The following is a 13,443-nucleotide window of genomic DNA, read 5'->3' as shown; positions in this document are numbered from 1 at the left end:
CTCAGTTTGCTCATCTGTAAAATGGGACTATGGGAAAGTTACTTAATGTCTGAGTCTCAGTTTGCTCATCTGTAAAATGGGACTATGGGAAAGTTACTTAATGTCTGAGTCTTAGTTTGCTCATCTGTAAAATGGGATGGTACATTAATAGCACTTAGCACAGGGCCTGGCACATAATTAACACTCCACAAATGGGAGCTGTGGTTCATTCCATCATTCTCCCTCACCTCGACCCCATTCTTCCCTACCTTCTCCATCAAGTTACCATTTGTGCCTTCAGCTAGAGCCCTGTGGCCTCCCGACTACAGGCGGCCCCTCCAGGTGGGCAGTGTGGGGCTAACACCTACTATTCTTCAAGACTCAGCTCAGGCCCCCAGAAGAAAGCTTTCTGTATTTCAAACTCCCATAAGCCCCAGTCACTCCTTTTATCACAGCCTGTTTACCTGACTACAAATATTGTGAGGGCAAGGTGCTATCTTTCATCTCTGTCCCCGGTGTCTGACACACATACACTGATTCATTCAACAAATATTTGTTGAGCACGGAGTCCTCACTCTGTTGTCCTAGCGCTGGGACATCACTTTTTCCCTTCCTTTCGACTGCCAGGATCTTCATTCTCCGGCCTTGGGACGCCCCAAGATGGTGGGAGAGCACATCTGCCTGGTAACCCTCTTCCTTCTTAGAGCCACTCAGGGGCTCTTGTCCTGAGGGCTGGTGGGGAGAGAGAGGCCCGGGGAAGATGGCCAGGACTCTGGGGGCTTTGCAAGTAGGTAAGAGATAGCCAGGCAGGCCTGGCGGAAGTTCTGCCAAATGGCACGTCCTCATGCTCCTGTTTTCCTGCCGAGTCCTGACATTAGCTCCTCTTGTTTCCAGCAAGGCCAGGGCACATCATCTCTGTCTCCGGGGCTCCCTTCCTGCCCTGCTTGCACTTCTGGCCTCGGGCTTATGCCCTGCTCCTTCCCTTGGCTGGCCCAGGTCCACAAAGCCGGTCCGTCCTGGTCCCGAGGATGAGATGCCCAGATTCTGCAGCTCTGATTCAGAATCGGAACCAGGGTTTTCCCACTATTGAGAAACCCTTGCTGGGCTCTAAAACGCGTATCTCTTGCTTAAGTTACTTCCTGTGGCTTGAAAACAGGGAGGGGGGGGTGCTGTGTTGGGAGCAGGCTGGGTGGAGAGGCAGCTTCAAGGAGACAGCGGGGGAGGAGAGGCCAGGCTGGAGCTGAGCCGGGAGACACGGGGCTGGCCGCCGGGCTGGCCCCGGCCAGGGAGAGGAGAGAAGGGCTGTGAAATGATTTGGAAACTCGGGGCGGGAGCAGGGAGAAGAAGCACCAGGGCATGGGCGGCGCAAGGCCAAAGGGTGTGCTGGCGAGAGCCCCCCAGGATTCTGACACCCTGAGGGGGGGGGTGGCTGGCTTTCACACATAAAATCTGGAAGGGTTCCATATGCATGGGGGGAATGCTGAGAGGGCCTGGGCCGCCCAGTTCAGGAGAAAGACGGCTCCCCTTCCAGCTGCGGAAGTCAGTTCATCGCAGACTCAGGGGGCAACTCTCTGCCTACCCCTGCCTTCCCTCTAGACACATCACTACCCATTTCCTGTTGTGATTTTAAGCACACACGTACACACAGGCACACAAAGAAAGAGGGAGGGCTAAGTGAAGCTGGCCAGCTGGACTTGGGGACTCATTTCGCAACTTTGCTGCTTGTAGCCTCAGGGGCCTTTTCTGCCTCCCCGCTCCTTCCCACATGCGGCATGATGCAGGGAAGAGACCAGAGGACCCCAGAGGGCCCTTCCAAAGCATCCCCTCACACCCTAAGTGATTTCAGCAAAACTTCCTTCCTTTAAGGCCTCTACATGCAGCGTCAGAACCTTCCCTCCCCACACACACTCTTTCCCAGGGCCCCATTTCTGCAGGCTGCCCTCATTCTTTTTATGGGGAAGACATCCTCAAAGCCAGGGGAAGACAGGTCAGAGGAGCACAGCTAAGGCAATGCAGGGATGGGGTTGGCGGGGTTGGGAGGGTGGGTCAGTCTACTGACCTGACCCGAAGCCCTGCCCAGGGGCAGCCCTGCAGGGGGCTGGGCAGAACCTACGGTTTCCTGAGCCAGTGGTCAGTGGTGAGAGGCACAGGAGGCAGGCCGGGCCTGGCTCTGCTACTCTCAGGGCTACTGAACCCTCTGGGTCTCAGTTTCCACAACTTCAGTCTTCTGTGTATCACTTTCAAAATGCTTGCCATGGTTATATACAGCTGATCCTATCATTTACCTACTGTTACTGTACGTCAGCTCACGTCTCTTATTTTGCTGCATCTTAAGCCATCTATGAAATTATAGATTTGATGTGCTAGTTATAGGAGTCTCCTAATGGGTATTACATAAAAACGTAACCATAACAATAAAAACATGCATGTCCATATACCCCCGAAAATCAAGGCATCCCTGCTTTGTACCAGACTAAGGGGTCAGTCTCAGTCCTCCTTAAGGGTCTTCGGGCTCTCACTACCATGTTTCCAGAATCAGAATCCACAGAGACCTCCTCATGCTGCTGGGACAGAGGCAGAAAGGAGGATGGGCCCTGGGAATGCATCCCAGGAGGGAGGAGGAGGGGTGAGGACTTAGCCCCCAAAGCTCCCCTCTTCACCCGCCCCAGTCCAGGCCAGTGAAAGTCACAGACAGAGGAAGAAGTGTTGGCAGCCGGGGCTCAGTTAAGGGAGGAAAGCACGTGCACACGCACGCACACACGCACACCCCCTTCCAGAACATGTGAGGAAGTGGGTCAGAAAGTGTTCCCCAACTCTTGAGTAGAAACAGAGAGAAGGAGCTGGGATCAAGACAGGAAAAGGCAGGAGCTTCAACCCCATGCTGGCTCCACAGAGCCTCTCCTGGAGGCTGCATCGACCATTGAGCATGGCAGGGTCTTGGAGGGGCCCTCTGAGGGCTCTCAGGACTCCAAGCGGGTCTGGAGCACACATGCCCTAGGACCCATGTGAAACAGGCTCACTTCCTGGCCTCCTTCCTTTTTTCTATTCTATTTCTGTTACCAGAGTTTTCTCTGGGGCAGGCTCCCCTTTCTTCCCACACCAGCAAGTAGGCTCTCTCTGCCTCTTGGCCTCTGGGGCCCAGCACCTCTCAATTGTCAGACTCCTCCCTCCTGCATGGGGCTCCCTCCCAGAGGGGCAGTGGAGGTCATGGTCATAGCCAGGAACGGGATGATTGCAGGGAGAGCTCCCCTAGGAGGCAGAGAGAAAGCAGGAGAAAGCGGCAGCCTTTCTTCTCCATCCCCCCTTGGGGAGCTAATTACAGGCCAGCAGCCCACTGCACAGGTGAGTGCCTGGGATCAGCCACCCGAACACCCCAGGACAGCCCACTCAGCTTCTCCTGGGAAGGGGCTGAACAAGGGATGGGGGAGGGTGCTAGGGGAGAGACACTTCCGACATCCTCATCTCAGGGCCCATAATTAGTCTGTGGGATGAGAGCAAAACAACTATCCTCAGGGTGACAGCCAGACAACCAGGCGGCAAGGGGGTTGGGGTGGGGGCGGGGAGGAGGGACAGAGGCTGGGGCAATGGGAACCCACTCATCTACCCGACTAACCTCCCTCCCCAGAACCTTGGTCTGTCCCTGCCTCCTGGACTCTGCCCCAGAGGGGCCCAATGAATCTAGCAGACTGGGAGGCAAGGCTCTATTTGCCAAGGGAGGGGTACCCTCCTGAGCTTATTTCCTGCTTCTCCTGAGCAAAAGCCGAGAAGTTTCCCATCAGGGTGCCCTCGCCAGCCGCCTACCCACGAGCCCATCGTCTGGCCCTGAGGCAGGGCCAAAGAGGGAGCTGCCAGAGCTGTTTGCCCAGACAGGCCTGTTGGGTGGGGCCAACAACAAGGAGCAGGGAGAGGGCAGCTGTCTCATGGGGTCTCGCCCTGTGCTACCCTAGCTGCCACTGGGGTCCCTGATCTGCCCAACCAAGCGTGGCAGCCCCCAGCCTGGCATTCCAAGAAAGACATGTCTAGTCACATGTGAGCTCTGGTGACCAACAGCCCAGAGACACCCCTGGGACGCTCTGGGTGCGTCGATGAGGCCACAGAGGGCTCTCAGGAACCACTGCTAGTCCAGAACTAAGCCTGTGTGTCCTCCTGGGATGTTTTCCTGTGATGATCATCATACAGGGAGGCAATGAAGAACTTCAAGATCTTCTAGCAGGCCCAAGGTTCACAATTCTAAACCTTATGGGTTACCTCTTGCTTTCACTTCAACTGATCTGCTCTGGACAGCCAAGGTCAAAGCCATGATGCAGATGAGGAAATCAAAGCAGGCACACCTTGATTTACTCAAGGTCACAGATCAAGTTACCCTCCTTCCCAGGGGGTCAGGTCAACCAAGGCCAGATGTTCCCCCTCATCTCTGCAGTGTGCTTCCTGGAACCGTGATGGTGCCAGATGTTTTGTTCATTTATGTAATAGCATCGGACATGAGCAGGGCTGCCTCAGGCAGTGGTCTATGCCCTGGTCCCATCCCTAGGTGTACCCCTGCTTCCACCCCTAAGATAGCAAAGTACAGCCCAGGGAGAGAGTTTGAATGGAAACATCCCAGAGGTCCTAAAATATCCTGTGGTCCCAGTGCTCTCTGCTCCTCTCCTGGTCTCAGTCACTGTCACAAAGCCCCCCAAACAGCCTGAGGACCCCCACCCTCGCACGCACCCTGCAGCAGTGGGTCCATTCTGATGATGTCCCCAAGGAAAATAACAGAGCCAGGGGACAGACCCGGCCAGGCCCTGGCATTTTTGCCCTCAGCCACAACCTAGCAAGGCTCTGCCTGGGCTCCAGGCCCTTTCTTTCCCTTACCCTGGCTCCTGCTTCATGGGAAAGCCCCTCTGTGGTCTAATGAACACTCTTCCCTCTGAGAGGGGACAGTCCCTGGTCTCTGGAGACTGACCATTTGTGGCTCCCTTAGCCCTCTTCCTTGGCTCTGGCCCCAAAATCAGGAGCCATCTAGAGACCTGGCTCAGAGAGAGGGAAGGAAGCAGAGCCATCAGTCTGCCTCTGACACCCAAATAGGTGTCATTTTGTGCAGCCCCTTGCCTTGGTCTCGGTCAAGGGCTTTTTATTTAGACCTCTGCCCCAGACAGGGGTCATCCCATCTAATCTCTGTCTCAGGCAGGCTCCAGCTTGCCCTATCTTGCCTGCCCTCCCCTGCTCTCCAGACCGGGAGCAAGTGACTCACGGTGCAGACTGAGGGAGATGTTGATGGTGTGCTCATCCACGAAGCCCTTCAGGCCAGGCATGCGGGCACACTTGAGCTGCGTCTGGGCAGCACTGTCCCCAACATGCACCCAACACACAGTCTCGTTGGCGTAGCTGAAGTCCATGGCTGTGGTCTGCCGCGTACTAGTGGGTGTGATGGTAGACACTTGGGCCCCACTCAGGTACGTGGCCAGGATGTTCTGGGAGTTGGCAATCAGCAGCACGGGGGGCCGGTCTACTGGCTCTGCAGATGAAGGAGAGAAGGGGCTATGTGGCCAGGGACTCTTCTAGGACATCTCAGACCGCCCCCCTCCCCGGGAACAACTTGGGGGCCATCTATCGCTGTGGCCGCAGGGGACTCCACCTACCGTTCTTGGCCTTGCAGGAGCGGTTGTCTGGCTGCAGGAGGTACCCTTCCACACAACCACACGTAAAGGAGCCGTCTGTGTTGGTGCAGAGCTGACTGCAAGTGCCGTATATTGAGCATTCGTCAAAGTCTGCGGGGAGGGGGCAAAAGTGCGGTCATCTCCAGTGTAATGAGGGCAGGGAAGTGAGTGCTCTCAGACCTCACCAGTGGGGCTGTCCATCCTTATGGCTACTTTGGAGGACAATTTGGCAGCATCTATCACAAGGAGAGATGTGCAAACTTCATCACCTAGCAAGTCCAGACTTGGAATCGGTCCCTAGAGAAACACCCACACACACGCACGTCACCCATTCATTCAGAAAAAGACTTCTTGAGGACCTGTTCGATGCCAGGTACCGTCCTAGGCTCTGAGAATACAGCCATGAATAAAATATATTCAAACTCCTGTAATTTAAATTCTGATAATAAATGAAATATTGGCATTTCCATAATAAATGAAACAAAAAAGTAAACTATATGTTAGAGGGGCTAGTGTAGTGGGAAGTGGCTGGTGGGAAAACTGTTAAGCAGAGATGGGGGAGAGAATGCAGGCGGTGGGTTGTGATTTTAGGGATGGCCTCCCTGAGAAAGTGGTATTTGTGCAAATAGCCCAGGGAGGTAAATTTAAAACAGAAGAGGACGAACTGTTCGTGACAGAGAGAAATTGGGACATCTCACTCACCAACAGGGAGATGGCCAAGCAAACTGTGGTAACAGTCATACTTCATAGTGGTTTCTAAAAGACGGAGGTAGATCTCTGCGTATTAATATGGGAAACTCTCTAGAACTCACTGAGTGAAAAAAACTTAGGAAAGGAATGTACAGTGTGATATTTACGTGAAAAGAGCACACGCAGGTAAACAGTGCTTTCAATTCGATTATTTGCAAATACGTGCATACCAACGTGCAGAAAAAGGCCTGGAGACAGAGGCAGCAACCTGATAACAGAGCTGATGGCTAGAGATGGGAAAGGGAGCAGAACTGAAGAGGATTGGTCAAAGGGGACTTTGGTTTTACCTACAATGCTTTAAGGTTTTTACAAGAAAACTCACATACACCACGTACGAAATTTGAAGAGGAATTCAGAAATCTGGTGACAGCAAGTGGTTAGGGCTCACAGCCACACCCCCCGTGCCCGCAGGCCTGAGAGCGGTGCCTCCTCTCATCCCTTCTGCCTCATTTCCCTCCTTCGCCCTGGCCCCGCCCCATGCCCGCCCCCCAGCCACGCCCCTCAGCAGGTCCAGCGGGCACAGGGCTCACATACCTTTGCAGGTCTTGCCATCTGCCTGTAGCTGAAAGCTGCTGTTGCAGTAGCAGGTGGGCCCGTTGAGTGTGGGGACACAGTGGTGCTGGCAGCCGAGCTGAGAACAGGGTCCTTGGAGCTCTGGGGGGGGGGGGCAGGCAAGACGCACTCAGGCCCCCAGACTGCCACAGTCCCCCAATTCCAGTCAACTCTTGGGAAACCACTTCCAAGGCCCGCAGGGTGGGAGACAGAAGAGGCTTCAGGAATCATCTAATATATTTTGCAAGTGAGGAAACTGAGAGCCAGGGAGGGTATATGATGGGCCCAATATATATATTTTATATATATAATATAGTGAATTATGGCTTAGAAGCTGTATCTCCGTGCTCCGGTTGCTCTGGACTCCTTCCGTCCCCTAAGAGAGGGTTCTGGCTCTTGCTGGGGTCAGCAGGGAGGGAGGACAGTGAGTCTCAGTCCCTTCATTTGCCTCTTATCTGCACTGCCCAGGAACTACAGTGCTGGCTTCGGGGTTGGCGGTGAGGAGTGGGCATGGGAAGGGGTCTCTGCCCTCAGGAACCCAGCTCTGGTCTGGAAGCACCCCTCCAGCCCATCCCTGGAGGCCTCAGAGAGAAGGTCCAAGGTCCAGGTGGAAAATGGGAGGAGGAGAAGATTGGTTCCCTCAGGACCTTTCTCTAATCTTCCTCCTGCCACTGACCCACTTCCACAGGGGAGACAGAAGGGAATGAAACAGGAGGGGGAAGAGGTGGGAGAGTGGCTGCCCCCCCAGACCAGCGACCCAATTAATGGCCTTGCGTGGGGCCAGGCGGCCTGGCCACAAAGATCCCTTTGTCCGGTTGCCTCACCCCCCCCCCCCACCTAGGAGAGAGAGCTGCCCGAGATGCTAAGATGTTTAGAGGCACTAAGCCTGCCAGGAGGAGCTGGGATGGGGGGCCAGGCCCCAGTTATTTCCTCTCCTCTTTGCCTCTACCCGAAGAGCCCAAAGGTGCTGCCTGGACAGCCTTTCCCCACAAAGTGGGGTGGAGGAGTGAGGGTGGGGGCGGGGGCAATATTGTTTGTTCAAGAAAATCTAGAAAAGAATTTCTCTTCTGGACATATGGCAGGAGGATAAGGAGGCCCAACCTCTCTAATAGCAGAGAAGGGAGTTCAAACCCTACGTTCTTCAGGTTCTTTGTTGTTTTTGATGCTGACAAAGTATTAAAAGGAAACAAACCTGAACCCGTACCATGCGATAAGATTCGATGGGCATGGTTATTAAAGTCAGCCCCTAGGCCCGAGCTCTGCGTCCCATCCCTAACATGTCAACTCGACCCAAGGAAAGGATACAGATCTCCCACGAACTCTTTGCTCTGCACTCCTTGCCCTCGGTGAACAGGGTCCAGATGTGTCCCCTCCCACAGGCAGATGTTTCTGACAGGTGTACCAGCGCAGGACACCACCCACCTGGCAGCTTGCTCGGGTTCTGGAGGCCTTGTGCTCAGCAGAAGGGGGAAGTCGTCATTCCCTGGTCCCTGCGTCGCAGGCCTGAGGCTCTGTCTTCACGACAAAACCTCCCCTGTTGCTCAGGAATGACCCAGGTTCTCCCTGGCCCACAGGGGCCTTCAGGGGAAGAACAGTAGAGCTGGTGACCTGAGCTGCAGAGGGGAAGGGACCTATCCTCCTAAAGTCCCCTCCTCAGTCTGGGTGACCTTCCCATTAGGCCGCTTGAGAGTGTCTCAAAGATCTGCACTTCCTGTGGCCTGAGCCGAACAGGGGTGGGGGTGGGGAATGCCTTCGGGGGCACTGGCCAGGAGGCAGGTGATCCAAGCACCATATCCCCACCACCAGCACCAATGCCGGCATCTGCCTTTCCCTATTCATACTCAGCTTTCATGTAAGAAACCATTTGAAGCCAGGATCCCACTATTTACAACAACAACAAAGGATGAAAATAGTGCCAAACTCTCATTTTACAGGCAAGATCCTGGGGTCCAGAGGGAGGAGTGACTTGCTCAGGCACACACAGCCGGAAGAGAAGTGCCCAGGCCAGACTGATCCCTGAGGGCTGCTGACCCAGCAGCCCCAAGCCCAAAGGCCCACTGATTTGGGAGAACCAGAGCAGGACAAGGTCCTCATCCCCACTGCAGGTATGAGGACAGTCCTCAGATGCTGAGCCTCCAAACCCACCAAGTGCATAGCTGAGAACTCCCGGCATCCATCTCCAGGGCAGGAGAGGCAGAAGGGCCCTTACCTCGGCAGTGGGGCCCCTCGTCTGACCCATCTGCGCAGTCCTGGACCCCGTTGCAGAGGCGGGACATGAGAACACACAGCTCGGTGCCCAGGCAGTTGTGCTCGTTTGGCTGACATCGCTGGGCCTTACTCTGTGGACCTGCGGGCACACAGAAAGGCCAGATGAGCAAGTCGGCTACGCGGTCTGGCCGGCTGTCCCCCCGGGGGTGGGGATGAGGACACAGAGAGTGTCGTTTCGGACACCTGCACTTCTTCCTTCTCAGGAGGCCTCAGGGGCCTAGAGCTTTTCTACACCATTCCCGATGGGAGCCGTGCAGCCAGGGGAGGGGAGAACTGGGCCTTCTGCAGAGTCCACTCCCCATGCACCCGGTCCCCATGGAGCCCAACACCTCCATGTTGTACACTCAGGAGACAGGATGAGGTTTAGAAGTGAGAGGGCTGGAAGAGCCGAGGAAAACAGAGTCCATGGCGGGGAGGCACTCATGTTAGAGAACACTGCCTCCCCAGAGTTCCCCAGGGCTGGGAGCATGGGGCTGAAAGCCAGACCAAGTTACCTAGAACCACACTGTCCAACACATAGCAACAGCCATATGTGGCTCTCGAGTATCTGATTGTGACCAGTTCGAACTGAATATAAAATACACCCCGGCTTTGGAGGACTTAATACCACACACACACACACACACACACAAGAACACAAAAGATCTCATTACCAATATTCCATGATTAAAATACGGAAATGATAGTATTTCAGATACATTGGGTCACACACAGTTAAAGTTAACTTCACCTACCTACTTTTACCTTTTCTGGTTTTTGTTTACTTTTATTTTTATTAAGTAGGCTCTCTTCCCCCAACCCCCAGCACAGAGCCCAAGGTGGGGGCCCAAACCCACGACTCAGAGACCAAGACCTGAGTCGATAACAAGAGTCGGATGTCCAACTGCCTGAGCCACCCAGGTGCCTCTACTTTTACCGTTTGTAATGTAGCTACTAGAAAATTTCAAAATTGCATGTATGGCTTGCATTACACTTCTACTGGACGGCACCACTCTAGATGACCGACCCCAGAGCCTCCCCGATAGTAGGATCTGGGAAGCATCAGAGGTTGTGGCCCACTGATGATGGGCCTGGGGTTGCAGGATAGAGCTCCTCAGGGAAGCCTAAGGAGGCCATGCAGACTAGGATGCTGGCTAAACCCGGGGGGCTGGGGGACCGACCACGACCTATGGACCCCCACATAGGGGTCCATATGTGAGAGAGTGTGTGAGAGTGAAAGTGTGTGTGAGAGAGAAAGTGTCTGCGTGTGCGTGCGTCTACCCACGTGTGCCTGGGGAGGAGTGTGCAGCTGGAGTCTGAGTCTGAGCTTGCTCCTGAGTGTCTGGGGTCATCTGTCTGAGGTTGGGCTTCTGCATCCCCATTTGTAGGGCATAACAGTGGCATTAATCAAGAAGACTCCAGGCTGCACTTGAACTTAGCCCAAAGCGAGAAGCGATGAGACTCCAGGCTGAACCACCTTCACCATAGAAACGCTTGCAGAATATCTCTGGCCCCACCCTTCGAAGGCAGGGTATGGGGGTGAGGCAGAGAGAACTGGTGGCTCCCTTTCTGGCCCTAAAATTACCCCTGATAATTGCGGGTGAGGGTATGGGGAGAGGACAGGGGACAGAGCTGGAGCAGGATAAAGCTATGAGAGGGAACAGGGACAGACCTAGGAACTCAGGGTCTTCTAGATCATGGCCCAGACGAGCCAAGCAGGGAGAGGCTGAAGGTGGAGACCCCAGGACTCTACCGGCTGCCCAGGACTCTGGGGTCCTGCCAGCAAGTCCTCCACCCCCCACTGGCAGGGTAAAGGCTGGGTGGGGACCTTTCTCCCAGTTTAAACAGCTGCCTCTGATTACACCACTTACTGGGGCAGGGGAAGGCGGGGGTGGCGGGAAACGCACAGGGGTGGAGCTTCTGGTACAAGGACTAAGCAAAGCCAGTGGCCTTTGGCCTGGGAGCGTAAGGATAGGAAGGGGACGCAGCAAGACCTGGGGGGCACTTATCAAAAGTCAGAAGTCTCCGAGATGGGAAGAAGAGGACAGAGCCAAAGGGCAGGGAAGTCAGGCTTTCTCCTTCCGGCAAAGCTGTCAGCCCAGACAACAAAGTCCCTGGCAGGCTTGGGGGTGCAGCCGTTAACAGAGCAATCCGAGGTGCCATTTCTGAGCATGTCAGGCACCATGCCGGGCACTTTGAAGAGGGGTAGAGTTTTAGCTGTGTCATGGGCAAACAATCACTGAGCAAGGTCCACACCGGGCTAGAGGTCAACTGTCCTTATCCCAAACTGCCTGGGCCAAAAGGAAAAGGTGTTTAGGGGGAGGGATGAGAAAAGGTACTTACAAATCTCAGGGGCCTCGTCAGAGCCATCCGGGCAGTCCCTTTCACCATCACACCGCCAGCCCTTTGAGATACAGGTGATCTGGTCTCTGCAGGCAAACTGCTTTGGGCTGCAAGTCTTAGGAGCTAGGAGTAAGGAAAGAAAATGAGGGTGGAAGTGAAGGATGGAGGCCTTAAAGTACCCTAGAGCTCTTATTCCTTCCCCAGCATCAGTCTCCATGTGGCCCAGACTCTGAGCTGCAGTCCAGGGGCCCAGGGGTGGCAGGGGGCTGGGGGTCGATCCTGAACATTGTGTGCCTGTGGTAGGGGGAGGGGAAGGAGGCAGGGAACACATTTTACAGCCCCTGATCCAGCCCCATATGCTGCCTGTCCAGTGTGTCCCTCCTTCAGTCATCAGGGTCAAAGCCCTTACTGTTTTGCGTGGCTCTGGTCAGACACCAGCAGCCCCAGCTTTGCCGACAGGGTGACGGTGAAGAAGGTGCATTTAGGCCTTTGACATGTTTCCTCTTTATCTTCCCTTCTCTCCAACTAGAAACCCAGAACTGCCTTTTTGTTTTGTTTTGTTTTGTTTGAGTAAGTTCTACACCCAACATGGGGCTCGAACTCATGACCCTGAGATCAAAAGTTGCACGCTCAACTGACTGAGCCAATCAGGCATCCCAAGAGCTGCTCTTTTTAAATCTCTCTGCTCAGTGTGTCCTCTGGGATGCTCCTAGTCCCTGAAATCCATCACCCTGCCCATCTCCAAGTCCTAACCACCAGGCCCCCAGACAGGAAGTGTTGGGGGGGGCAGTGCCCTTGGCACAGCAGTGACTTGGAGATTGTATCAGCAGAGGTACAGGAGGGCATGGTAGGGTTGGGGGGAGGGGGGAAAAGCCCAGCCTCCACCTCTGTTCTCTAAAGACACAGCTTCCCTTGCTGGTGAAACCTCAGGGAGGACTTTCAACAGATGGCCTGCAAGATAAGAGGCACCTAAGATGGCTCAGGAGGCCACAGCTGGAGATCCAAGGAAGGAGAACGACCAGGGTAACCTATAAGAGCTGGTTTCAGCCCAGGATGTCTTCGCCCCAGCCTTCACCCCTACCAACCTTCCTCTGCTCCTACTCGGATTTCCTACCTCCTTCCTCAAGGAGGAATTAAGAATGGTCACACTAACTCTTATTGTGGGCTCAGCATGTGCTGGAACTGTGGTAAACCAGTTCTTTCCATGTATCATCTCTTTTAATCTTCTCCACAATATGACAAAATAGGTAATACTAATAATGCCATTTCATAGATGAGGAAACTGAGCCCCAGAGAGGGTAGGGTCACATGGCAGGCAAGTGACAAAACTAGGACTGAAACAAGTGAGTCAAGTCTACGCTTTTAATCAGTGCGGTCCCCATCAGTCTTCCCACTCGGAAGTATTCCTTCCAACCCCATCACCATGGCCTACATGGGAAGAAAAGTCCTCTGCTCTCCTTCGTCCCTACCCAGGGCTGGGTTCCCAGTCTCCCAGCCCATCATCACCTTTTCCTTAGCCCGTGGACGATTCCAGCTCTATTCAGCTGGTGTGCACTGAAGACCAACTCTGTGTTAGGTGCTGCACTGGGCACTGGGGTGCTGAGAAGGAGTGAGCTGCCCCCTTGGGATCCCCAGCCCCCCTGGGAAGACAACTGTACACAACTAACTCAAATGCAGGGCAGAATGAGCTCAGGGCTGGGACAGAGCATAAATAAAGTATGTCAGGGCTCTGAGCAGGGAGGGATAGAGTCCGAGGAGGGCCACACGGAGACGATGGCCTCCCTCCCTAACCCCCAGCTCTGGCAGAGGGGACTGCACTCAGGCCCCTGGCCAGGATGAGAGCCGAGTTCAGGAAACACATCAGGGATGGCCTGGCCAGGCTCACCCCCCCTCCCCTACCTCCCACCCTGAGCAGGGAATAAAGGCCCCTTGA

The 13,443-nt window shown here is 54.7% G+C and overlaps 1 protein-coding gene and 1 long non-coding RNA gene across 2 annotated transcripts in view; one reads left to right on the top strand and one right to left on the bottom strand.

Annotated features, from left to right (window-relative positions):
- The window catches only part of LRP1 (LDL receptor related protein 1), a 79,745-nt gene that overhangs the window by 59,007 nt on the left and 7,295 nt on the right, over positions 1 to 13,443 (bottom strand). Inside the window, exons 2-6 of the mRNA XM_082741862.1 lie at positions 11,511 to 11,633; positions 9,130 to 9,267; positions 6,903 to 7,022; positions 5,601 to 5,729; positions 5,213 to 5,476 (exon numbers count right to left, since the gene is read on the bottom strand). Of these exons, the coding sequence (XP_082597988.1) occupies positions 5,213 to 5,476; positions 5,601 to 5,729; positions 6,903 to 7,022; positions 9,130 to 9,267; positions 11,511 to 11,633 (774 nt within the window). The remainder of the gene's footprint in view (positions 1 to 5,212; positions 5,477 to 5,600; positions 5,730 to 6,902; positions 7,023 to 9,129; positions 9,268 to 11,510; positions 11,634 to 13,443) is intronic.
- LOC309869981 lies at positions 579 to 12,719 on the top strand. The gene is made up of 3 exons (XR_014314390.1): positions 579 to 663; positions 10,556 to 10,706; positions 12,411 to 12,719. It is a non-coding gene; the product is annotated as an uncharacterized lncRNA (long non-coding RNA).

Source organism: Mustela nivalis, assembly GCF_964662115.1.
Source record: "Mustela nivalis genome assembly, chromosome: 7".
Lineage (NCBI taxonomy): Eukaryota > Metazoa > Chordata > Mammalia > Carnivora > Mustelidae > Mustela > Mustela nivalis.
The sequence above is the reverse complement of the archived record's forward strand: the minus strand, read 5'-3'. Positions and strand labels throughout refer to the sequence as shown.